The 24550-nt window shown below is 43.1% G+C and overlaps 1 protein-coding gene across 1 annotated transcript; it reads right to left on the reverse strand.

The window, feature by feature from the left end:
- Positions 1-349: 349 nt before the first annotated feature.
- On the reverse strand, positions 350-15246 carry LOC115198211 (tubulin gamma-1 chain). Its single transcript, XM_029759982.1, has 11 exons — positions 15061-15246; positions 14757-14869; positions 11800-11967; positions 11546-11614; positions 9294-9373; positions 8903-9029; positions 7825-7911; positions 6018-6167; positions 2454-2606; positions 1951-2112; positions 350-1606 (listed from the first exon to the last, which is right to left on the reverse strand). Exons 1-11 carry the CDS (start codon positions 15107-15109, stop codon positions 1409-1411), a joined length of 1356 nt encoding a protein of 451 aa, XP_029615842.1. The 5' UTR covers positions 15110-15246; the 3' UTR covers positions 350-1408.
- Between the last annotated feature and the right edge of the window lie 9304 nt (positions 15247-24550).

The following is a 24550-nucleotide window of genomic DNA, read 5'->3' on the forward strand; positions in this document are numbered from 1 at the left end:
CGCCAGCGACCAGACAGATTTCTAAAATCTCTCATGAACAGTTAGCGTCTTAGGTTGACACAATGGACTTGACCTGCTTGACCGAGCGGGCATCGCTGAGTGAGCCTGCATTTCTTTCTGGTAATGAGGCCTGAAGTAGCGTAGTAGAATTTGATGGGGGGGGGGGGGGGGGGGGGGGTGTGTGTATTAGCACACAGACACTCCAGGTGAGTTAGTAAAGCTTTATCTAGCATTATTTTGTGGACCCTTGAAAAGTTTAGTATTCTGTTAATGCCCGCTTCAAAGACTAACTTCTAAGGACTGCATGTCAGTGATTGTACTTCATGATGCAGTAATGAACAAGTACCACTTTATCCTAATAGTATGACAATTATTTATATGAACAGCAGCATACAGCTCACACTTCAGTCCACCAATGGCAATGAAGAATATTCTCATAGAATTATTCTTTTTTTTTTAATATATATAATTTCACAACACAAAGCTCAACAAAGTATATACATTTGGATGGCTACAAAAAAAAGGAAAACTGCAGATGCTATGCAATTTAACAAGCTTCTTGATGCACGTAGAGTAAGAGAAAGTATGGATTTACACTCAGGCACCACAGAGTAGAGAAGTAGGCTGTCCTCTGCAATAAGAATGACCATCGCCATACTTTGGAAACAGACGTTTTGGTTAAGTACATACGGGACAGCAGCGACTGATCCGAGGCCTATTGACTTGACTATCCTGTCAGAGCTTGATTATCATGGGCTCTTATCATGGGCTCTGGTGTCATAAACTTTTCAGAAATGTACAAAGTCACACCAGGCATTTTATTCTATTCCCCATTCAAGGACACTCGAGTGTTTCTCCGGCTGGTATGTTAGTCTGCGTGACTGCAAAAGGAACAGCACAAAAGCAGAGTGGTACTATACAGTATAAAAATAGTGCCAAACAAGGCTACGAGAACAGGAAGAGAGGATGGAGAGAGTGATGTAGAATTCCAAATCAACCCCTAACCCGTACCCACCGGGCACAATACGATACATTCCACCTGTCAGAGAACAAGATGGAGCTGATACCCATCTGATCCTTTCAGATCTACTATCCATGAAGTGTCTAGTGGTAGGGGTCGTTTTGGAATCCTACATGAGAGGGAGAGAGAGACAGAGAAGACTAGTCATTCACTACTATTCATAACCATCAGTGGGGATTGGATACAGGCACACAGATTGAAGTGTTGGTTTAACTCCCAAACAGCTTAAGGGAAGAAAAGCAGCAGGTATGAACTTGAACACTTTTCTCCATAGTGATGGGGCAGGTGGCACAGGAGACAACTAGCTCTGCCCTATCGTTCCCTGGTTGGGCTGTAGAGGGGCACCAGACCCATGTCATGTGACAGGGGTGTATATCCCATCTGTCCTCACTGCTCCTGAGTTCCCCAGGAGATGTAGTCGGGCCGCGTGGCAGCACTGTACTCGTCGATGAGCTGCTGCACCACCTCACGGGAGTTGTCCAGCTCGTCAAAGTTTTCCTTGAAGATGTCCTCCTTGCGGAACTGCTCCAGGAAGGCCTCGCGCTTTCGCAGTTTGTCGTACTGCTTGCAAGTCCGCTCGAACAGCTGCAGCGGAGGAAGAGAAGGGGCATCCAGTGAACACATTACATATACCTCACATTAGTCACTTTCTGCCCACTCCCTCAGTCGCTGACTGTGGGTTAGGAGGATACCAAAAATACTCTTGACATTCATCACCAACCCATGAAGTGTTTTGCCATTGAAATGTTAGCTAAGGATTATAGTTTTGTCTCCTTTAAAAATATTTATGCACAAGGCACCCTACTCCAAGTAGCCACCCTACTCCAAGTAGCCACCCTACTCCAAGTAGCCACCCTACTCCAAGTAGCCACCCTACTCCAAGTAGCCACCCTTTAGAACCTGTAATGAGAATGAGGGGCGGAGCTTACACAGGAGATGCTGGTGTGATTGGCCATCATCAGGCCGCTGACGCGGTGGGCGGAAGGTAGGTACGGGGACTTCCTGGACAAAGCCACCTGGATGCTGGCTGGACCCCAGGGGATGAAACTGGCCAGCTTACGCTCCCGGATCCTCTGCAGGCTCTTGTGGACCTGCACTCACACAAACAGGATTGTATCAACTTATGGAAAGTATTGATATTGCTAAAACTTTTGGACCAATATGTTTAACACACACCACCACAAGGCCATTACAATATCCACTTGGTCTTCAGCCATCTCCTTCATAAACATCCAAATTATACAGAGGAGTCAGCGCATGAACTAATAGTGAACTTGATTTCTTTACGTCATCCGTAGTTAAGGACTTCACTTTGATTAGACAACGTTTTCTTTTTTAAACACACACACACACACACATATATATTTTAAAGAGCTAGCACACATTCTCATGCTAAACACACACACACACACACATACACAAACACACACACCTGGGTGGGGTCCACCTCTCCCTGGATGATGTTGAGGATGGCAATGTAGCAGTGGTTGGTCTGTCTGTCCCTGCCCGTGGACACCATGACATTCTTTGGCTGCAGCAGCCTCCGCATCACATCCAGTACTGTGGTCTTCCTCACACTGGCCACCTGGGAGAGAAACAAAGGAGAGGGCATGTATAAGCACGCATATATGACAGGAATGCTTTGTTCACCAAAAGTCTTTAAAAGAAGATGAATCGGCAGATACTTGGATAACTCAGTCAAGATCTGTGTTTTCAAGAACAGAGATTCAACTAAACTAGTACAATTGGTGGGACTTGCTTTAACTCTTTAAAAGTATTTTTGTGGTAGTGGTAGTAGTTTAAAAAAGGTTTACTTTACTATTTAAAGCAGAGCAGTTACATATAGTCAAAGTTAAATGCAATAAAATAATTGGTCTGATTACTTTGATATAGTTGACATGGTAGTCTATTACTTTGGATTGTGGGGCAGTTCGATCACAAAAATGTCTAAACTACAGTTGCTGAGTGTGAAAACTAAAAGACAGACAGACAAGACAAAATGGTCTTCTGTCAGAATATGGGAACAAAAAGCAGGATCATGTGGACAACACTCTTAGGAAAGCAAAACAACGGTTTCAGATAAATAGATGTACAATTTACTTTTGTAAAACATTCAGTGGAAATGACGTTGGATTTTCGTTGAATGATGATGTAATGATTAGAAAGTTCTAGGCTATTATTTGGGGAGAGAAATATGATGGTGCATCTAGTGATGACAGCTCTTTAAAAGTATTTTGATGGTAGTTGAACTACGACGAACAGGTTTGTATCTAGACCTACTAATAGCTAGCTGTAGTTCTAATAAACCCACTCTTTAGGCTGACAGTGAAATCTGAAAAGTACATTTCCTGAAGAAAATGTGGTGCGCTTGCTGGTTACTGTTCAAATCACATCAAATTGCATTTGTCACATGCGCCGAATACAACAGGTGTAGACCTTTCAGTGAAATGCTTACTTACAAGCCCTTAACCAACAATGCAGTTGAAGAAAAGGACCCCCAAAAAAGTAAGAAATAAAACAAATAATTAAAGAGCAGCAGTAAAATAACAATAGCGAGGCTATATACAGAGGGGGGCTCGCTCAATGTGTGGGGGCACCGGTTAGTCAAGGTAATATGTACATGTAGGTAAAGTTATTAAAGTGACTATGCATAGATAACAGAATAGCAGCAGCGTAAAAGAGGGGGGGCAATGCAAGTAGTCTGGGGTAGCCATTTGATTAGATGTTAAGGAGTCTTATGGCTTGGGGGCAGAAGCTGTTTAGAAGCCTCTTGGACCTGGACCTGGCGCACCGGTACCACTTGCCATGCGGTAGCAGAGAGAACAGTCTATAACTAGGGTGGCTGGAGTCTGACAATTTTTAGGGCGTCCTCTGACACCGCCTGGTATAGATGTCCTGGATGGCAGGAAGCTTGGCCCCGGTGATGTACTGGGCCATATGCACTACCCTCTGTAGTGCCTTGTGGTCGGAGACCAAGCAGTTGCCATACCAGGCAGTTATGCAACCCGTCAGGATGCTCTCGATGGTGCAGCTGTAGAAACGTTTGAGGATCTGAGGACCCCATGCCAAATCTTTTCAGTCCCCTGAGGGGGAATAGGTTTTGTCGTGCCCTCTTCACGACTGTCTTGGTGTGCTTGGACCATGTTAGTTTGTTGGTGATGTGGACACATCACATCAGCATGTTGATGAGAATGGGGGCGTGCTCGGTCCTCCTTTTCCTGTAGTCCACAAATCATCTCCTTTGTCTTGATCACATTGAGGGAGAGGTTGTTGTTCTTGCGCCACACGGTCAGGCCTCAGCCTATAGGGAGGAGGTCAGTCTCGTCGTTGATCAGGCCTACCACTGTTGTGTCATCGGCAAACTTAATGGTGGTGTTGGAGTCGTGCCTGGCCGTGCAGTCATGTGTGAACAGGGAGTACAGGAGGGGACTGAGCACGCACCCCTGAGGGGCCCCTGTGTTGAGCATCAGTTTGACGGATGTGTTGTTACGTACCTTTCAAAGCACTTCATGACTACAGACGTGAGTGCTACAGGTCGGTAGTCATTTAGGCAGGTTACCTTAGTGTTCTTGGGCACAGGGCCTATGGTGGTCTTAAAGCATGTTGGTATTACAGACTCAGACAGGGAGAAGTTGAACATGTCAGTGAAGACACTTGCCAGTTGGTCAGCGCATGCTCGGAATACACGTCCTGAATGTTGACCTGTTTAAAGGTCTTACTCACATCGGCTGCGGAGAGCGTGATCACACAGTCATCCGGAACAGCTGATGCTCCCATGCATGTTTCAGTGTTACTTGCCTCGAAGCAAGCATAGAAGTTATTTAGCTCGTCTGGTAGGCTCGTGTCACTGGGCAGCTCTCGGTTGTGCTTCCCTTTGTAGTCAGTAACAGTTTGCAAGCCCTGCCACATCCGACGAGCGTCGGAGCCGGTGTAGTACAATTCAATCTTAGTCCTGTACTGACGCTTTGCCTGTTTGATGGTTCGTCGGAGAGCATAACAAGATTTCTCATAAGCTTCCGGGTTAGAGTCCCACTCCTTGAAAGCGGCAGCTCTACCCTTTAGCCAGTGTGGATGTTGCCTGTAATCAATGGGGACGACATTATCGATGCCCTTATTGATGAAGCCAGTTGGATAGTTATTTTATGCAAATGTGTATAGTTATAGTTGATAAATCTTTGAAAGAATAGGATAGTTAGGATAGCCAGAATTGTGTAAGTTGGTCTTGTAGCTTAATTGGCCAAGCAGCAGGACCACTGAATGGCTACCTCTGTATTCTTACAGCTCTCGTTCAAACCCATGTTAATTTATGCACATTTTTAAATGGTTATAGTTTAAAAAGTATATATAGTATCAAAATTATTTTGACAAGCAATCTAAGTAGGGTCAGTCTAAACATCTCAGCATTGGTTTGGAGTTAATAGCTTAAGCGGTGAAAGAGATTGGTAAAACAAAATCACAAATTCGAGACCTTTCTAGTCTGCGCTCTAACTTTTTGTCTAAGTTGTTGGCAAAGTGGTCAAAATAGCAGATTTTTGTCAAAAGTTGCATTGTATTACAGTGAATGTTGGAAGTGATGTTACAATAAGGAGCTCTAGAATCTTGAAAAAAGTCCCATTAAAGTGAATGAAAAAATGTATAGTTTCAAAAGTATAAATAGTTTAAAAAAAAGTTGGATGCAAGCACACCATTCCAGACCAGTCTCACATTTTAAAGTTTGAATGGCGTTTCTAGCTTAAATGGTGTAAGAGGAGAAGCATGCAGAAGAATAATAATAATAAGTTTGACGAAGACTTCAGTGTGTTGGAAAAAACGAGCGCCTGACTAATTTTATTTTTTTGAACGGTCATCCAACTCACAATTCCAAGTCAGAAACTACAGCATCTTTATAGAGCTCCAACTTTCAGACCTGAAGATCACTGACGTCATGATTTTTCCCGAGTTCCCAGCTATCTTGAAAGCACCAAGACGTACTACGCGGTTGCTGAGAACTACTTACCGATTGGTCAGTGGTGAGCGGTGTGTAGCCAGTCATGAGGAAGTGAAGGCGGGGCGTGGGGATGAGAGAGGCGATCAGACCAATCAGGTCATTGTTCATGTATCCAGGGTAACGCAGGGTGGTTGTGCTGGCTGACATGATGGTGGAAACCTGTGGAGAGAAAGAAACTTTAGTTTTCATAATTACTTGTGGCTGTTTTTTCCCCGTAATCTTGTCAATTTCTGTCGGGCAATCACCAGGAGTGGTCATAAGAAATGCAGCCTAAATGACAGGGATCACCACCTAGATTCAGCCCCGGGACAATTTTTCCATGAGTGGATGGTCAGGGAGCCGGAAAATACTTACAAATAATTTGTAGACTGCAAGAAGCCCAAATAGATATAATATTTGACTAAAATATAATAGTTTCAAACATTGCTTACATTTGTATACGATCACATATACAGTATCTCTCTATTATGCGTGAGAATACTTTGGAACAGATTTCCAAAATTAAAATCACTTGGGGCTGATTTGCTAGTGTTTTTACAGTATTTTATGTAAAAAAAAAAAAGATATGCTATATGAGATTGTATGGTTAGAAGGTTAGCTAGAGAGGGGTATATAGGGCTGGCACAATTCCTGAATAAACGACGGTTATGGATGAAGACCGTCGTGAAAATAAATAACCGGCATAACCGTTTAAATATTTTTTGGGGGGGTGGAATGAACAGCTGACTGAAGACGGAATGGCCGGGCTTTCGTGAGGCCGAGTCTGTTTCTACAGTAACATGGACTCTTAACAACGTGATGAAACTGCTGTTCCTTGCTGAAACAAGCAAGGAGTTGCCAAGACAGTGTCACCCTCCCTGCAGCGGCACACATAGAAATATATGAATAGAACAGACTTGGCACCTCTAACCCTGGCAATTTGACTGGTAAACTCATGGGTACACTCGCAAGGGCTGCCTGGTATTGTGATGCAATCATTTCCATGGTAATGTAGAAAGTTCATTCAAATGATTTGAACTGATGTGGCTCATGCAATGGAATGTAGTTTTTGTAACGTCAGTTGAGTTGAATCAACAAATCACAGAACATTTTGACAGGTACACTTCCTGCTTTTAATTCCTTCTTTTACTTCCTCCTTTGTTCCTATGGGTACACTCGCAATAGCTGCCAGTCCACCCATTATGCCACCATTGACTTGAATGGGGACGCCCGTTCTATTTATTATATTTCTATGGCAGCACATGCAGTCAGGAGCAGAGGAGAGGGGAATTAAAAATATATAATAATAATAATAATAAAACATTTGACCAGTTATTACGGTGTCCGCGTTCATTTGTGTGGCCAATTAGTCATCCAAATTCCATGACCGCCACAGCCCTAGGGATATAGACATATTTGACCACAATTTTGTTTTTTTAACAATCACTGGGTGTTCATTCAACAATAATTGCTAGGGAGTGTGAGATCCAGTTTGACAGTTAAAGTGTGAGGAGTAACTAGTCTAACTAGTTTGTTTAATCCTCAGGACATTCTGACAAACAGTGTGAGGTTTACTTCACCCATACACTCTCTCTGTATTCGCCTAATCATTTCTGGGTCACGGCCAGTAGGCTATAAACAGTAGCCTGGTTGCAGTTCAGTTTGTGCCGTATTACCGACTTGGCAGACAGCACAAACAGATCTGGGACCAGGCTATCAAAACACCTCGAAACACTTTCTCCTCTCAGGAGTCCGGGGATCTAGAACCTGGATATTGAGAACACCACTAGGGAAGGAGGTGGAGCTTGCACCCGAGTGGCAGGTGTCAATCACTCACCAGCTGGTTGATCTGGGAGAAGGAGGGGTTCTGGATGTGCAGCCTGTCGGTGGCGATGCGGTTCAGAGCAGTGTTGTCCAGTACCACCTGACACACACAAGTCAAAAAGAGAAACAGAATGAGAGGGATGTGTAGACATGAGGTCAGAAGATAGAGATTTCCACAGAAAGACAGCAATGGGGGAGGTTTGACTTTAGAATTAGGGGAAACGGAGGCAAGAGAGATGCTGTGTGGTAGAGACTAGTTAACAGTGGGCTTTGATCCAATCCTCCAGTCAGTCTTGATGGGTAAAGCAGAGTAGACAGTGTGCTGCTGTGTGAAGACTGAAGCAGTGGGGCAGACACTGTGCGTCACTAACAGGGGAACCAATTCTTCTCCACATAGATTCTATTAGCTGTGGGGCTAACCCAATAAGCCTGAGTAGAGGCCCTTACGTAAACTCCTGCAGGAGGAAGTAGATATTGGAGAGGAGAAACATTAGGCTGTCAGAGCATCTCGGGAACTAATACAATCATCAATCCCAGGCAGCAAAGATGTAATCATCCAGAGATGTAAATGTCCAACAACACTGCCTCATTACCAGTCATACACACCAGCAGCCAGGGAAGAAACCCTTCCTGTTACAGCGTGTTGCCGGGCTGGCAGCGATGGTCATGAAAACATTATTCATGATATACAGGCCCTCTGGCTCAACTTCCTCCCGTCTCTCTAAGACTTGGAGCTTGCCTGAGGAGAGAGACAGGCGAGCGATGAGGCGTGTCCGTCCCCATCCTGTGGTGTTTTGGGGGATGAAGAAACAGTACCATTTCGGACAGGATGTTTGTAACTTTCAACAACAACAAGAGTGTGGAACTGGCACGTCTTGTCTTCATTTTTAATTTTTAGCACATTTTAACGGCACAAGGGGACGTTCTCGAAAAAAATGACCACGCAACATCAGAGTTTATGTGCATGGATTTGATTCCAGGAAAGAACCTTTCGTCTATTCCCCACACAACGGTAGCCAGATGAAGGCAAAAAAGCACAGATGAGAGAGAGTGTGTGTGTGTCCGCAGATGTGCGTGTATTTCTTGCTCACCACACAGTCTGCGTTCTGGGTGAGCCTCTTGAGTGTGAGCAGTGAGTTGTAGGGCTGCACCACCACGTCGCTCATCTCATCCTGGTTAGGGAACACAGAGTAGGTCTGCACCAGCTTCTTAGGGTACCTGGCCAACACGCACAGGAAGAACATTCTAAAAGTATCACACACCAGGTCACAGAAAAACATCCAACAGTGGAAAACTAAAAGGTTCCCCCAGGGAGAGAATATTATCTCTCCCATGGAAGCTGGGACAATTATGGTTACAATTAGGAGAGAGTTTCTACTCCATAAATTATAAGTCTACTAACTTTATAGCAGTCAAACAGAAAGATAGACCACATCGCGATGTAGAAATTCAGCCTCCCTGTGTGTGTGTGTGTGTTCAGACCTGTCATTGAGCCTCTCCAGCAGGTAGGATCCCAGCCCGGACCCGGTTCCCCCAGCGATGGAGTGACAAAGGACAAAACCCTGCAACAGTGAAACAGAACCATTGTAATTCCTTAATTCCACTGCTCTGGGTGAAAATATGAAAACGTCTTTCTGGGCCCATCCAGACAAACAAGCAATTTCCTCTGGCTCAGTACGTCACTACCCCTCGCATATTTCCTGACAGCTGACACCCGTACGATTCTATTGATGCGCGTTTCATCTCGATGTGATATTCACACAGGGATTTAAAACTCCCGACACGAAAATACAATGCATATCATTTTGTAGAATTGAAACCACTTTCTCTTGGTAGAAACAAACCACTTTCTCTTGGTAGAAACAAACCACTTTCTCTTGGTAGAAACAAACCACTTTCTCTTGGTACAAACAAACCACTTTCTCTTGGTAGAAACAAACCACTTTCTCCTGGCCACAGGTGGACTAAATCAGTTTGTGCTCACTGCTTAAAGACGGTGTAACGTAGTCGGCAGGCATTTGAGCGGCGTCTGTGCTCAGAGGACGCAGGGCAGGATATTATCTGTCTAGTTCTATGAAATGCCCTTTTTTTTTTTTTACTCAACCAGGTAATTTTGTACTGTTACTAAATATTATCATATCTATTTTACAGTTATAAGGAAAGTAAAATCCTATAGGTTAGTCGATTTATAATTTGATCGTTACTATATTTAGAAAGCATATCAGTCATTTCAAGCCCTATTCATCAACTTTTGTTGAATAGGAACTACATCGCATACACTGAGTGTCCAAAATATTAAGAACACCTGCTCTTTCCATGTCATAGACTGACCAGGTGAATCCAGGTGAAAGCTGTGATCCCTTATTGATGCCACCTGTTAAATCCACTTGGATCAGTGTAAAGGAAGGGGAGGAGACAGGTTAAAGAAGGATTTTTAAGCCTTAAGACATGGATTGTGTGTGTGTGTGCCATTCAGAGGGTGAATGGGCAAGACAAAAGATGTAAGTACCTTTGAACGGGGTATGGTAGTAGGTGCCAGGCGCACCGGTGTGTGTCAAGAACACTGCTGGGTTTTTCACGCTCAACAGTTTCCCGTGTAGATCAAGAATGGTCCTCTACCCAAAGGACATCCAGCATCCCTGTGGAACGCTTCCGACATCTTGTAGAGTCCATGCCCCGGCGAATCGAGGCTGTTCTGAGGGCAACTATATTAGGAAGGTGTTCCTAATGTTTAGTATACTCAGTGTATATTTCATATTTTCATCATATTTTTACTATGTACTTGAGCCTGTTACCTCAAAAGTGACTACACCTGAGAAATGTATAACTATTTATACCAGAAAGGTGAGATTTGAATCTTTCTTGGAGTATGCAGCATTACTAGTTGTTTATGGCCCTTTCATGATAAGTTATTACTTTTGAGTATGTCTATTTAGGCAGAAATCTACATTTTAGATTACATCTATCAGGTTAAGTAGTAGTATTTATTGTACTGCGCCAGTATATATGACATGTGTTTATGCCTCCCACTCTTCACCCAGCCTGGAGGTGGGAGGGCAGGCCAACCCCACAAATAGGCTCTCTCCTTCGCCTAGACAGCCATGTAATACCTGCCTTTTACTCCAGTCCAGCTATTACCACCCAACACGGCATGCCACGCCCTATCTCACACACACCCTCTCAAATGCATGTCCACACACACTAAATAATAACGTGAGGGTCATAAAGAGTATGGGCAACAGAAATTACACAGACTTCTATGGGGAAAGTCATGTTGTTTTAAGGGAGGCAACCTTACAGCTGGCAGTTGAGAAAGTTTTTTTTGAAAAGGCTTGAAATAACAGATCATTTACTAGTTTTAAGATGACATGTGTGGGCTCCCATTTTATGTGTACTCTCTATTAAGGTTACCCATTATAAAATCGCCAAAGAAAGCATGCTTTCCACCACAGCACAACTCAAGGGAAAGAGGGGGAAAAAAAGAACTGAAAAACCTATATTCCTTTCGCACGTCAGTCAGTTACATATGGAGAGAATCAGGAAGTGTTTCATTCTGGATAGTCCCCTCCCATTTTCAGTTTCTCCCTCCAATGTTCTCCTCACGTGAGGCAGGATATGCAGTCAGTGCAGTGTGTGTATGAGATGGAGAATTGTTGGAATGTTTCCAAACTCAGGCCTGTTTTCACCCCATACGTTCTGTAGACCAATCAGAGACTGAGAAAGAGTGGGCTTGCCTCCAAGCTGTCGCTGCCGTCCGCCTCTCTGTCGATGATGTCGAAGATCTCCTCATGGATTTTCTCACCCTGCAAACGACAAGACATGCATTATTCCAGATTGTTATTTGGGTGAATGTAGTTACAAAAAAAGTATAATAAATAACATAGCCAAACTTCTACTAAACATGCATTATTCGCCTCAAAGCTAAATCTTTTGTTCTCTACATGGACCCTGGTCCAGCTACAACCAACAACACGGTCCACATAGTCACCTGTGAGAAGCCACTGGCCCAGTTGTTCCCTGCACCTCCTCCGTGCTCCGACAGGTAGATGTTCTCTGGGTTGTACAGGTTGGCGTAGGGGGAGTTGAGGATAGAGTGGATCACCCTGGGCTCCAGATCCAACAAAACAGCACGGGGGATGTAGTGTTCATCGTCTGCCTGTGGACCACAGAGAGATGGAAGGCTAACTCCTACTTGATGCACAGAAAGCAAAGCATACACAATAATAATAATAGTAGTCTCCACTACCCGATGTCACAGGGAAGACCAAAAAGATAATCAAGGACATCAACCACCCGAGCCACTGCCTGTTCACCCCTATCATCCAGAAGGCGAGGTCAGTACAGGTGCATCAAAGCTGGGACCGAGAGAATGAAAAACAGCTTCTATCTCAAGGCCATCAGAATGTTAAATTGCCATCACTAGCCAGCTACCACCCGGTTACACAACCCTGCACCTTAGAGGCTGCTGCCCCATAGACATAGACATGGAATCACTGGCCACTTTAATAATGTTTACTCATCTTATATGTATATACTGTATTCTATTCTACTGTATTTTAATCAATGCCACTCCGACATTGCTCAATCTAATATTTCTATCTTCTTAATTTCATTCTTTCACTTTTAGATTTGTGTTGGCGCTAGGAACACAAACATTTTGCTACACCCTCAATAACTAAATATGTGTATGTGACCAATAACATTTGATTTGATGGCAGTAACATGGTGAATGCTGCCTGCCATAAATGATTAGACTGCTCCATCTAGTGGGGAATAATGGTACAGTCCGTGATGCATGCTTCATGTCCATTTCGTTTGCCATCAGTACAGCAGCTGCTGCACCGCATATTTTATTAAACTAGGCAAGTCAGTTAAGAACAAATTGTTATTTACAATGACGGCCTACCAAAAGGCATCCTGCGGGGAGAGAGGCTGGGATTTTAAAAAAATATATAAAATAAAAATATAGGACAAAACACACATCACGACAAGAGACACACCAAATAAAGAGAGACCTAAGACAACACATTATGGCAGCAACACATGACAACAAAGCATGATAGCAACACAACATGACACAACATGGTAGCAACACAACATGGCAGCAGCCAAAAATGATAGCAGCACAAAACATGGTACAGACATTATTGGGCAATAGAGACAATAATACATAATGCGAAGCAGCCACAACTGTCAGTAAGAGAGTGTCCATGATTGAATCTTTGATTGACGAGATAAAACTGTCCAGTTTGAGTGTTTGTTGCAGCTCAATTCAGTCGCTAGCTGCAGCGAACAGAAAAGACGAGCGACCCAGGGATGTGTGTGCTTTGGGGACCTTTAACAGAATGTGACTGGCAGAACGGGTGTTGTATGTGCAGGATGACGGCTGCAGTAGATATCTCAGATAGGGGGGAGTGAGGCCTAAGAGGGTTTTTATAAATAAGCATCAACCAGTGGGTCTTGCGACGGGTATACAGAGATGACCAGTTTACAGAGGAGTATAGAGTGCAGTGATGTGTCCAATAAGGAGCTTTGGTGGCAAATCTGATGGCCGAATGGTAAAGAACATCTAGCCGCTCGAGAGCACCCTTACCTGCTGATCTGTAAATTATGTCTCCGTAATCTAGCATGGGTAGGATGGTTATCTGAATCAGGGTTAGTTTGGCAGCTGGGGTGAAAGAGGAGCGATTACGATAGAGGAAACCAAGTCTAGATTTAACCTAAGCCTGCAGCTTTGATATGTGCTGAGAGAAGGTCAGTGTACTGTCTAGCCATACTCCCAAGTACTTGTTTGAGGTGACTACCTCAAGCTCTAAACCCTCAGAGGTACTAATCACCTCTGGGGAGAGGGGCATTCTTCTTACCAAACCACATGACCTTTGTTTTGGAGGTGTTCAGAACAAGGTTAAGGGCAGAGAAAGCTTGTTGTAGAGCGTTTAACACAAAATCTGGGGAGGGGACAGCTGAGTATAAGACTATCATCTGCATATAAATGGATGAGAGAGCTTCCTTCTGCCTGAGCTATGTTGTTGATGTAAATAGAGAGAGCGTGGGGCCTAGGATCAAGCCTTGGGGTACTCCCTTGGTGACAGGCAGTGGCTGAGACAGATGTTCTGACTTCATACACTGCAGTCTTTGAGAGAGGTAGTTAGCGAACCAGGCCAAAGACCCCTCAGAGACACCAATACTCCATAGACCGCCCACAAGAATGGAATGGTCTACCGTATCAAAAGATTTGGCCAAGTCAATAAAAATAGCAGCACAACATTGCTTAGAATCGAGGGCAATGGTGACATCATTGAGGACCTTTAAGGTTGCAGTGACACATCCATAACCTGAGCGGAAGCCAGACTGCATACCAGAGAGAATACTATAGACATCAAGAAAGCCAGTCAGTTGATTATTGACAGGTTTTTCCAACACTTTTGATAAACAGGGCAAAATAGAATTAGGCCTATAACTTTTAGGATCAGCTTGATCTCCCCCTTTAAATAAAGGACACACCGCGGCTGCCTTCCAAGCAATGGGAACCTCCCCAGAGAGGAGAGACAGGTTAAAAAAGGTTGGAGGCAACGATAGGGGCAGCAACCTTAAAGAAGGAAGTGATGAAAGAGCTTAGCCATGTGCTCCTTGTCAGTAACAACCACATCTGCCAAATCTGGCAACCTGCCAAGCCCACATCAGGACCAATAGACAGAGAGGCGAGGATTCCCTCTAGTCTATCGCCCTTTCTCAATAAATATTTTCTTGATTCCTCACATCCTTGCTCCTCGTTTCCTTCTCAAAACACATTGAAGAAGACTGTTTGAGGGGAAGGGCCTTGGAACTTCTCCAATACGGTTGAGAAGGATACAACAAGGTGATAAGATGCACTCTCTCCCCATGGCTCCATATCCGGGATAGGAACCTGACCCACTTATCTTGCAAGCTAATGCTGTTCTGTACCTGATAGAAGAAGACATCCTTCCGGTCAGTGCCCTCTGTGGCGAACTCCTCCACAATCCCCTCCGGACTGATGCCATGCTCTGCACAGAGTTGTTTCCAAAACTCAAAACCAACTGCAATAAAAGTGGAAATAAGATGCATTTAATTACGACACCAAACCCATGCATGATACGTGCATGTCCAGAAGTTGCTATTTCACTACAAGCCTAGCTGTTGGCTAGCATTGCTATGCCTACAGTTGTTAACGTTACGTATACGTACTAGCTAGCTAATCATTTGTAGCAAGAGAAAGACTTCACCGTACTTTGGTTTCCACATTGGCCAAGTTGAAGTGTTATGATTTCTCGGGGCATATTCCTCTTTTAGTAGATCCCTACCAGCGAAGTCTACAATCGGAAAGACGGCTGTTTAACTGACCACTGTATTAATCTTGCCGACCTGCCTGCGCTTCCCGCTTGGAAATACCGCATAAATGGAGTCACAACGCCAAACGGCATTTGCGACAAGGCGCATGCTCACATTCTTCTTCTTCTACAATATTACGGCGTTCCGGAAACACAGCTCATAGGGGCATGCCGCCACCTACTGTACTGGATTGTGTAGTCAATCACAGTTTAGAGAATAATGAATAAAGAACCGAACATTAAGAGCAACTAAACCCTCCTATCTAATCCTGTACTACTAAGAAAATAAAAAAAGAACCCTACTAACTTCTATCAAATCCTGCATGCTCACATTTTAGGGCTGCATTCAACAAATAGTAGGAGTTGAATAAAATAGTTTGGCAGAATTGCTGTGAATAAAAGTACATTATACTTTACTACAATTAAATAAATAATTGACTTTTTTGAAATTGTCTGGATATAATTAAATATCTCTAAAATCGTATTTAAATGTGGCTATTTCATTATGTGTGACCAGAGTGAAACATCAATGTTACGCATACATTGTGCAGGACGCAACAGATTTACATGCAAGGCTACATAAAATTTGAATTTCAAACAACAATAATCAGCAATCACATGTCGCTAGGTGTAGGACGTTTTCCACATAAATGACCGTGCCTTTCACTCTTATTTATGTTACTAAATAAGAATGGTAGAAAGTGTTAGCAGAGGGAGCTGAACGCCGGATCAAAGACAGGAGGAGAAATTTGGGGCGACAGCGTAGCCTAGTGGTTAGAGCGTTGGACTAGTAACCGAAAGGTTACAAGATTGAATCCCTGAGCTGACAAGGTACAAATCTGTTGTTCTGCCCCTGAACAAGGCAGTTAACCCACTGTTCCTAGGCCATCATTGAAAATAAGAATTTGTTCTTAACTGACTTGCCTAGTTAAATAAAGGTTAAAAAAACATGGAAGTGAGTGAGGGTGAAATATCAGAGGGGTAGATGTGGTGAAGTTCTCGGAGCCCGGGGCTTGCACTGAGGGTCAGGATAAAGATGAGTCTTTGACGATAGTAGTGCAATTTTTAGAAAAAAGTGGACCCTTGCCTTTTGGCTTATCCATTTGTGGTTTCAGTGTGGGTGAAAACAGGGTGCTGTGGAATCGGTGAGGGTAACCAGAAGTGGTCTGTTGATAATTTTTTGTGTTTCTGCTGGTCAGAGGGAACAGGCACTCCGTGTTAAATGAATGGGGACAAGAGATGTCAATTGTTTTGCTCTCAAGAAAAGGGCTCCATTGAAAAGAGTGATTACTGAAGTAGCGGTAATAATATCAAATATCAATGCAGCATGACGAATGACGAATTAGCCATCCATTGTGTTATATCATAAATTGTCTTACATGCCGTCACTGTTGTCAAAAGATTATAAACATGTTAAATAAAGTTACTAACCCAGTCAGTCTTTGGGCCACATCCAGGTACTTTATCAGTGGCACACATGAAGCAGTTGTTGGCTTTGTTGAACTCTGAAATCATAGGCATGAACTGAACATTTGGTTTTCCCACACAACTACATAAAAATAAAGAATTTACATTTACTTTGAATTAAATGTCATTACATACCAGACATTTTTAGTATATCCTCAGCCATTTCTTTTCGCAGTTGCTCCATGTGTTTTTCAAGGTTCCATATCAATTTGGGAGAGAATGTTGGGGGAAGTTCTGTGCAACTTCCTTGGCCATCTACACAAAAAATAAAATAGAGTTTTTGACCTAATTGTCACATAACAGATAACCATTCATTATTGAAAATTTAACTATCAAACCTGCATTACAAAGACCCCACAGCTGAAGGTGTCCTGCTGCATGGTGTGAGTTATTTCCTCTCCTTTCCACTTTATGACCGCCCAGTCGTCTTTTCCATGGCAGGATCTTCTCATTTTGAAGTATTCTCTTTTTTATGTAAAAATAATGGAATTATGATTAGTTATAGGCAAATGAATACACAAGCTAAATTTGTGTGCTGTTTTCCTTATCACTATAATCTAGTAGTAATTTATTAGTAGAGGTAATTTCCTTTTTGCCCCATTCTACACACAGCCTAAATTATAGGCATTGAACCATTTACAGGACAATAAAAGTAGCATATAGGATCCAACCCTTTCGCAGAGTGAATAAATGTACAGTCGTGGCCAAAAGGTTTGAGAATGACACAAATACTAATTTTCAAAGTCTGCTGCCTCAGTTTGTATGATGGCAACTTGCATATACTCCAGACTGTTATGAAGAGTGATCAAATTAATTGCAATTAATTGCAAAGTCCCTCTTTGCCATGCAAATGAACTGAATCCCAAAACAACATTTCCACTGCGTTTCAGCCCTGCCACAAAAGGACCAGCTGACATCATGTCAGTGATTCTCTCGTCAGTGTGAGTGTTGACGAGGACAAGGCTGGAGATCACTCTGTCATGCTGATTGAGTTCGAATAACAGACTGGAAGCTTCAAAAGGAGGGTGGTGCTTGGAATCATTGTTCTTCCTCTGTCAATCATGGTTACCTGCAAGGAAACACGTGCCGTCATCATTGCTTTGCACAAAAAGGGCTTCACAAGCAAGGATATTGCTGCCAGTAAGATTGCACCTAAATCAACCATTTATCAGATCATCAAGAACTTCTAGGAGAGCGGTTCAATTGTTGTGAAGAAGGCTTCAGGGCACCAGCAAGCACCAGGACCGTCTCCTAAAGTTGATTCAGCTGCGGGATCGGGGCACCACCAGTACAGAGCTTGCTCAGGAATGGCAGCAGGCAGGTGTGAGTGCATCTGCACGCACAGTGAGGCAAAGACTTTTGGAGGATGGCCTGGTGTCAAGAAGGGCAGCAAAGAAGCCACTTCTCTCCAGGAAAAACATCAGGGACAGACTGATATTCTGCAAAAGGTAAAGGGATTGGACTGCTGAGGACCAGGGTACTGTCATTTTCTCTGATGAATCCCCTTTCCGATTGTTTGGATCATCTGGAAAAAAGATTGTCCGGAGAAGACAATGTGAGTGCTACCATCAGTCCAGTGTCATGCCAACAGTAAAGCATCCTGAGACCATTCATGTGTGGGGTTGCTTCTCAGCCAAGGGAGTGGGCTCACTCCCAATTTTGCCTAAGAACTCAGCCATGAATAAAGAATGGTACCAACATGTCCTCCGAGAGCAACTTCTCCCAACCATCCAGGAACCGTTTGGTGACGAACAATGCCTTTTCCAGCATGATGGAGCTCCTTGCAATAAGGCAAAACTAAGTGGATCGGGGAACAAAACATCGATATTTTGGGTCCATGGCCAGGAAACTCCCCAGACCTTAATCCCATTGAGAACTTGTGGTCAATCCTCAAGAGGCGGGTGGACAAACAAAAACCCACAAATTCTGACAAACTCCAAGCATTGATTATGCAAGAATGGGCTGCCATCAGTCAGGATGTGGCCCAGAAGTTAATTGACAGCATGCCATGGCGGATTGCAGAGGTCTTGAAAAAGAAGGGTCAACACGGCAAATATTGAGTCTTTGCATCAACTTCATGTAATTGTCAATAAAAGCCTTTGACACTTATGAAATGCTTGTAATTATACTTCAGTATTCCATAGTAATATCTGAGAAAAATATCTAGACACAGAAGCAGCAAACCTTGTGGAAATTAATATTTGTGTCATTCTCAAAACTTTTTGCCACGACTGTAGAGCGTTTGTAGACTTTAAGAAAATAATTTGAAGTGACAGTTTCATCAGTACGTGCTTAAAGAAAGTCATATCACAAAGATCACAGATGACAGTGCCCACCAAATCTATGGCAATAGAGAATGAATTGTAAGCACCAAAGTGTGTGTGTCAAAATAATATCTGAAAATGTCAGTTGTTGAACCTAATACTTCTATTTGCAATAGCAATTTATGATATATGCAGTTTAGGAATATTCAGTGTACCAACACTATATGTAGGACGGACATAAGACATTCCCACATACAGTGTGTTTTAATTTTTTTATTTCAGATTTATTCAACCAGGTAAGCCAGTTGAGAAAAAGTTCTCACTTACAACTGCGACCTGGCCAAGATAAAGCAAAGCAGTGTGACACAAACAACAACACAGAGTTACACATGGAATAAACATACGTACAGTCAATAACACAATACAAAAGTCTATATGCAGTGTGTGCAAATTAAGTAAGATTAGGGAGGTATGGCAATAAATAGGCCATAGTGGCGAAATAATTACAATTTCGCAAATAAACACTGGAGTGAGATGTGCAGAAGATGAATGTGCAAGTAGAGATACTGTGGTGCAAAGGAGCAAAAAAAAATATTAAAAGAAATAACAATATTGGGATGAGGTAGTTGGATGGGCTATTTACAGATGGGCTACATACAGGTGCAATGATCTGTAAGCTGCTCTGATAGCTGATGCTTAAAGATAGTGAGGGAGATATGAGTCTCCAGCTTCAGTGATTTTTGCAATTTGTTCCAGTCATTGGCAGCAGAGAACTGGAAGGAAAGGCGGCCAAAGGAGGAATTGGCTTTGGGGGTGACCAGTGAAATATACTTGCTGGAGCGCGTGCTATGGGTGGGTGCTGCTATGGTGACCAGTGAGCTGAGATAAGGCGGGGCTTTACCTAGCAAGGACTTATAGATGACCTGGAGCCAGTGGGTTTGGCGACGAATATGAAGCGAGGGCCAGCCAACGAGAGCATACAGGTCGCAGTGGTGGGTAGTATATGGGGCTTTGGTGACGAAACAGATGGCACTGTGATAGACTGCATCCAATTTGCTGAGTAGAGTGTTGGAGGCTATTTTGTAAAAGACATCGCCCAAGTCAAGGATCGGTAGGATAGTCAGTTTTACGAGGGTATGTTTGGCAGCATGAGTGAAGGATGCTTTGTTGCGAAATAGGAAGCCGATTCTAGATTTAATTTTGGATTGGAGATGCTTAATATGAGTCTGGAAGGAGAGTTTACAGTCTAACCAGACACCTAGTTATTTGTAGTTGTCCACATATTCTGAGTCAGAACCGTCCAGAGTAGTGATGCTAGGCGGGTGGGCAGATGCTGGCAGCGATTGGTTGAAGAGCATGCATTTAGTTTTACTTGCATTTAAGAGCAGTTGGAGGCCATGGAAGGAGAGTTGTATGGCATTGAAGCTCGTCTGGAGGTTAGTTAACACAGTGTCCAAAGAAGGGCCAGAAGTATACAGAATGGTGTCGTTTGCGTAGAGGTGGATCAGAGAATCACCAGCCGCAAGAGAGACATCATTGATGTATACAGAGAAAAGAGTCGGCCCGAGAATTGAATCCTGTGGCACCCCCATAGACTGGCAGAGGTCCGGACAACAGGCCCTCCCATTTGACACACTGAACTCTAGCTGAGAAGTAGTTGGTGAACCAGGCGAGACAGTCATTTGAGAAACCAAGGCTGTTGAGTCTGCCGATTAGAATGCGGTGATTGACAAGGTCGAAAGCCTTGGCCAGGTCGATGGATACAGCTGCACAGTATTGTCTTTTGTCGATGGTGATTATGATATTGTTTAGGACCTTGAGCGTGGCTGAGGTGCACCCATGACCAGCTCGTTAACCAGATTGCGTAGCGGAGAAGGTACTGTGGGATTCAAAGTGGTCGGTGATCTGTTTGTTAACTTGGCTTTCGAAGACCTTAGAAAGGCAGAGTAGGATAGATATAGGTCTGTAGCAGTTTGGGTCTAGAGTGTCTCCCCCTTTAAAGAGGGGATGACCGCGGCAACTTTCCAATCTTTGGGGATCTCAGACGATACGAAAGAGAGGTTGAACAGGCTAGTAATAGGGGTTGCAACAATTGCGGTGGATAATTTTAAAAAGAGAGGGTCCAGATTGTCTAGCCCAGCTGATATGTAGGGGTCCAGATTTTGCAGCTCTTTCAGAACATCAGCTATCTGGATTTCGGTGAAGGAGAAATGGGGGAGGCTTGGGCAAGTTGCTGTGGGGGGTGTAGAGCTGTTGACCGGGGTAGGGGTAGCCAGGTGGAAAGCAAGCCCAGCCTTAGAAAAATGCTTATTGAAATTCTCAATAATCATAGATTTATCGGTGGTGACAGTGTTTCCTAGCCTCAGTGCAGTGGGCAGCTGGAAGGAGGTGGTCTTATTCTCCATGGCCTTTACAGTGTCCCAGAACTTTTTGGAGTTTGTGCTACAGGATGTACATTTCTGTTTGAAAAAGCTAGCCTTTGCTTTCCTAACTGCCTGTGTATATTGATTTCTAACTTTACATTTTAGTCATTTAGCAGACGCTCTTATCCAGAGTGACTTATACATTTCATTTCATACATTTTTTTTTCTTTCTGTGCTGGCCCCCCGTGGGAATCGAATGCACAACCCTGGCGTTGCAAACACCATGCTCTACCAACTGAGCTACAGGGAAGGCTAACTTCCCTGAAAAGTTGCATATCACGGGGGCTAGTCGATGCTAATGCAGTTCGCCAAGGGCTATATCTGTTCCAGGTTCAACATTTTTTGAATGGGGCATGCTTATTTCAGATGGTGAGGAAAGCACTTTTAAAGAATAACCAGGCATCCTCTACTAACGGAATGAGGTCAGTATCTTTCCAGGATACCCGGGCCAGGTCGATTAGAAAGGCCTGCTCGCTGAAGTGTTTTAGGGAGTGTTTGACTGTGATGAGGGGTGGTCGTTTGACTGCGGACCCATTAATGACGCAGGCTATGAGGCAGTGATCGCTGAGATCCTGGTTGAAGACAGCAGAGGTGTATTTAGAGGACAGGTTGGTCAGGATGATATCTATGAGGGTGCCCGTGTTTACGGATTTGGGGTTGTATCTGGTAGGTTCCATGATAATTTGGGTGAGATTAAGGGCATCTATCTTAGATTGTAGGACGGCCGGGGTGTTAAGCATATCCCAGTTTACGTCACCTAACATTACAAACTCTGAAGATAAATGGGGGACAATTAATTCAAATATGGTGTCCAGGGCACAGCTGGGGGCTGAGGGGGGGTCTGTAACAAGCGGCAACAGTTAGAGACTTATTTCTGGAAGGGTGGATTTTTAAAAGTAGAAGTTCGAACTGTTTGTGCACAGACTTGGAAAGCATGACAGAACTCTGCAGGCTGTCTCTGCAGTAGATTGCAACGCCACCCCCTTTGGCAGTTCTGTCTTGGCGGAAAATGTATACACATACATAGAGGCATTTGTCAGCTATTATTTTACCACTCAGAATCCAGAATGGATATGACAATAGGGCCAGCACAGGATGTAATACACCCTTACAACAATCTAGTTTTTGTTCTTCTTGACTTGTTATCTGGTAAACTGCTACTATGTGTCAAGAAAAGAGCCCCAACTAGGGGTTAGTGTACTCCAGTAAAAAAGGTCTGGTTTAGATTAAAAACTATTGCCCTATGTCCCCGTTCATAGGGGCATGAGAGACTAGTCAGCGGTAGAATTAAGTTGGCACTTTATTGGCCCAAACACCCATATTCCCACAAGGTTGAGGTTACTCATGGACAGTAATTATTAATACATTTTTTTTGTTGCATTGATGCATTGTGTCTTCTAACTGTCCAAGAATAGGATCCAAAGTGTTAGGAAATATTTTTTCCCCATAAATACAAAGGAGGATGTCTCTCCTCATACCTCTGGCACTTTTGTCAGACTGCCAGACTGTGCACCACAGAGCCAATCAGGAGAGAATACTTACAGGTCAACGGTGCCAATTGAAAGTCAAGGGGTCTGTGCCTTTTGGATTACTCTCTCTTTACAGAGAACCCCTGTGGTTCAAGTCTGGTCTGCGCATGTCTGAAAGTGACAGAGCCAGCAGCCAAGAGAGTTTTCACAGTATGTTATAAAAAAGTATTACACTTATGAATGTATGTAAAATGCTAATATGTATTAGATCCAGTACAACTGAATAACTAAGACCTGAATTTGAATGCAGTGTGTTCCGATTCCTCCTTCTCTTTCTGTCCATCAGGGTCAACCAAAAACAATAGGCCTGATGGTTCATGCAGATACTGGGGAAGCAATATAGAAATGTATTGATCCCTTAAATGATTTTACTATTAAATGACCCATATCACAACCCTCATACCTCTTCACAAAAATGTACCTAAATCAATTTTTGAAAAAGGCTTTTACTCACAAAAGACGTGGGAATTTATTTTCCCAGTTAGAAATAGTAGGCCATGCATCAAATAACTATTTTCATCAGAAAAACGAACCCTCAAATGCAATATTGCGTTCTAATACTCAACTTAGAAGGATTTGTCTTAATGTACAGTATATGAAATTGATGCTATGAAAATAATTATTTCACGTTATCAAGCTCACTGTGACAGACAAATCACTGCCTATTACTGTGATTAAAAAGAGCATATGAAACATTGTTTTTCATGAGGCCTACCTGTGCACCTTCCTTTAAGCACCTCTGTTCGAACACCTCTCCTGTCCTTGATCCATACCACATACAGCCATTTGCGGATCTTTCAGTGTCCATGTGAAATATAGTTATTGCGAGGATGGAACATTTGTTGACTTAAAACATTTTTTTTAACACCCATGTAAAATGAAGGCCTGCAAAGCTTACAGATTTAAGTCTAATAGCATGAGATGAAAGTAGACAAACATCAGAGTGTGCGATATGAAGGTATAGTAACTGGACATTCTGAACCTTGTTTGAGGTCAGTAGGTCACATGACCAAGGAGCTATTGAAATTCTACATTTTGAAAAATTATTTTCAAATCTTGTGAGATGAAAATGGACAAACTAAAGGGTGTGCAATATAGAAGGGTAGTCAGTGGACATTCTGAACCTTGTTTGAAGTCACCAGGTCACATGACCAAGGAGCTATTGAAATTCTACATTTTGAAAAATTCATGTAAAACCATGTGAGATGAAAATGGACAAACTAAAGGGTGTGCAATGTGTAGGCCCACTGATTGGACATTCTGAACCTTGTTTGAAGTCACTAGGTCACATGACCAAGGAGCTATTGAAATTTTACATTTGGAAAAATTCATGTAAAAACGTGTGAGAAGAAAATGGACAAACAAAAGGGTGTGCAATGTGTAGGCCCACTGATTGGACATTCTGAACCTTGTTTGAAGACAGTAGGTCACATGACCAAGGAGCTATTGAAATTTGAATGTAAAAAAAGTTTGTACTTTGTTTACGCTCCCTAACTAATTAAATTTGGAATACAAAATGCTGCTCACATTTCCACATGTTTATTAGCTTTAGAAAGCGAATTAATGTCCAAATCGTGAAAATAAGACCTGTGCAATGTTGTGCGCAAATTTTCCAACATCATGACACTTATTTGGAGTCTGTGGCTCAAGTGGTTTGAAAGCTATTGAGGTTTGAAAGCGCGAATATCCGTCGAATATCCTATTTGA

Source organism: Salmo trutta, chromosome 1, assembly GCF_901001165.1.
Source record: "Salmo trutta chromosome 1, fSalTru1.1, whole genome shotgun sequence".
Taxonomy (NCBI): domain Eukaryota; kingdom Metazoa; phylum Chordata; class Actinopteri; order Salmoniformes; family Salmonidae; genus Salmo; species Salmo trutta.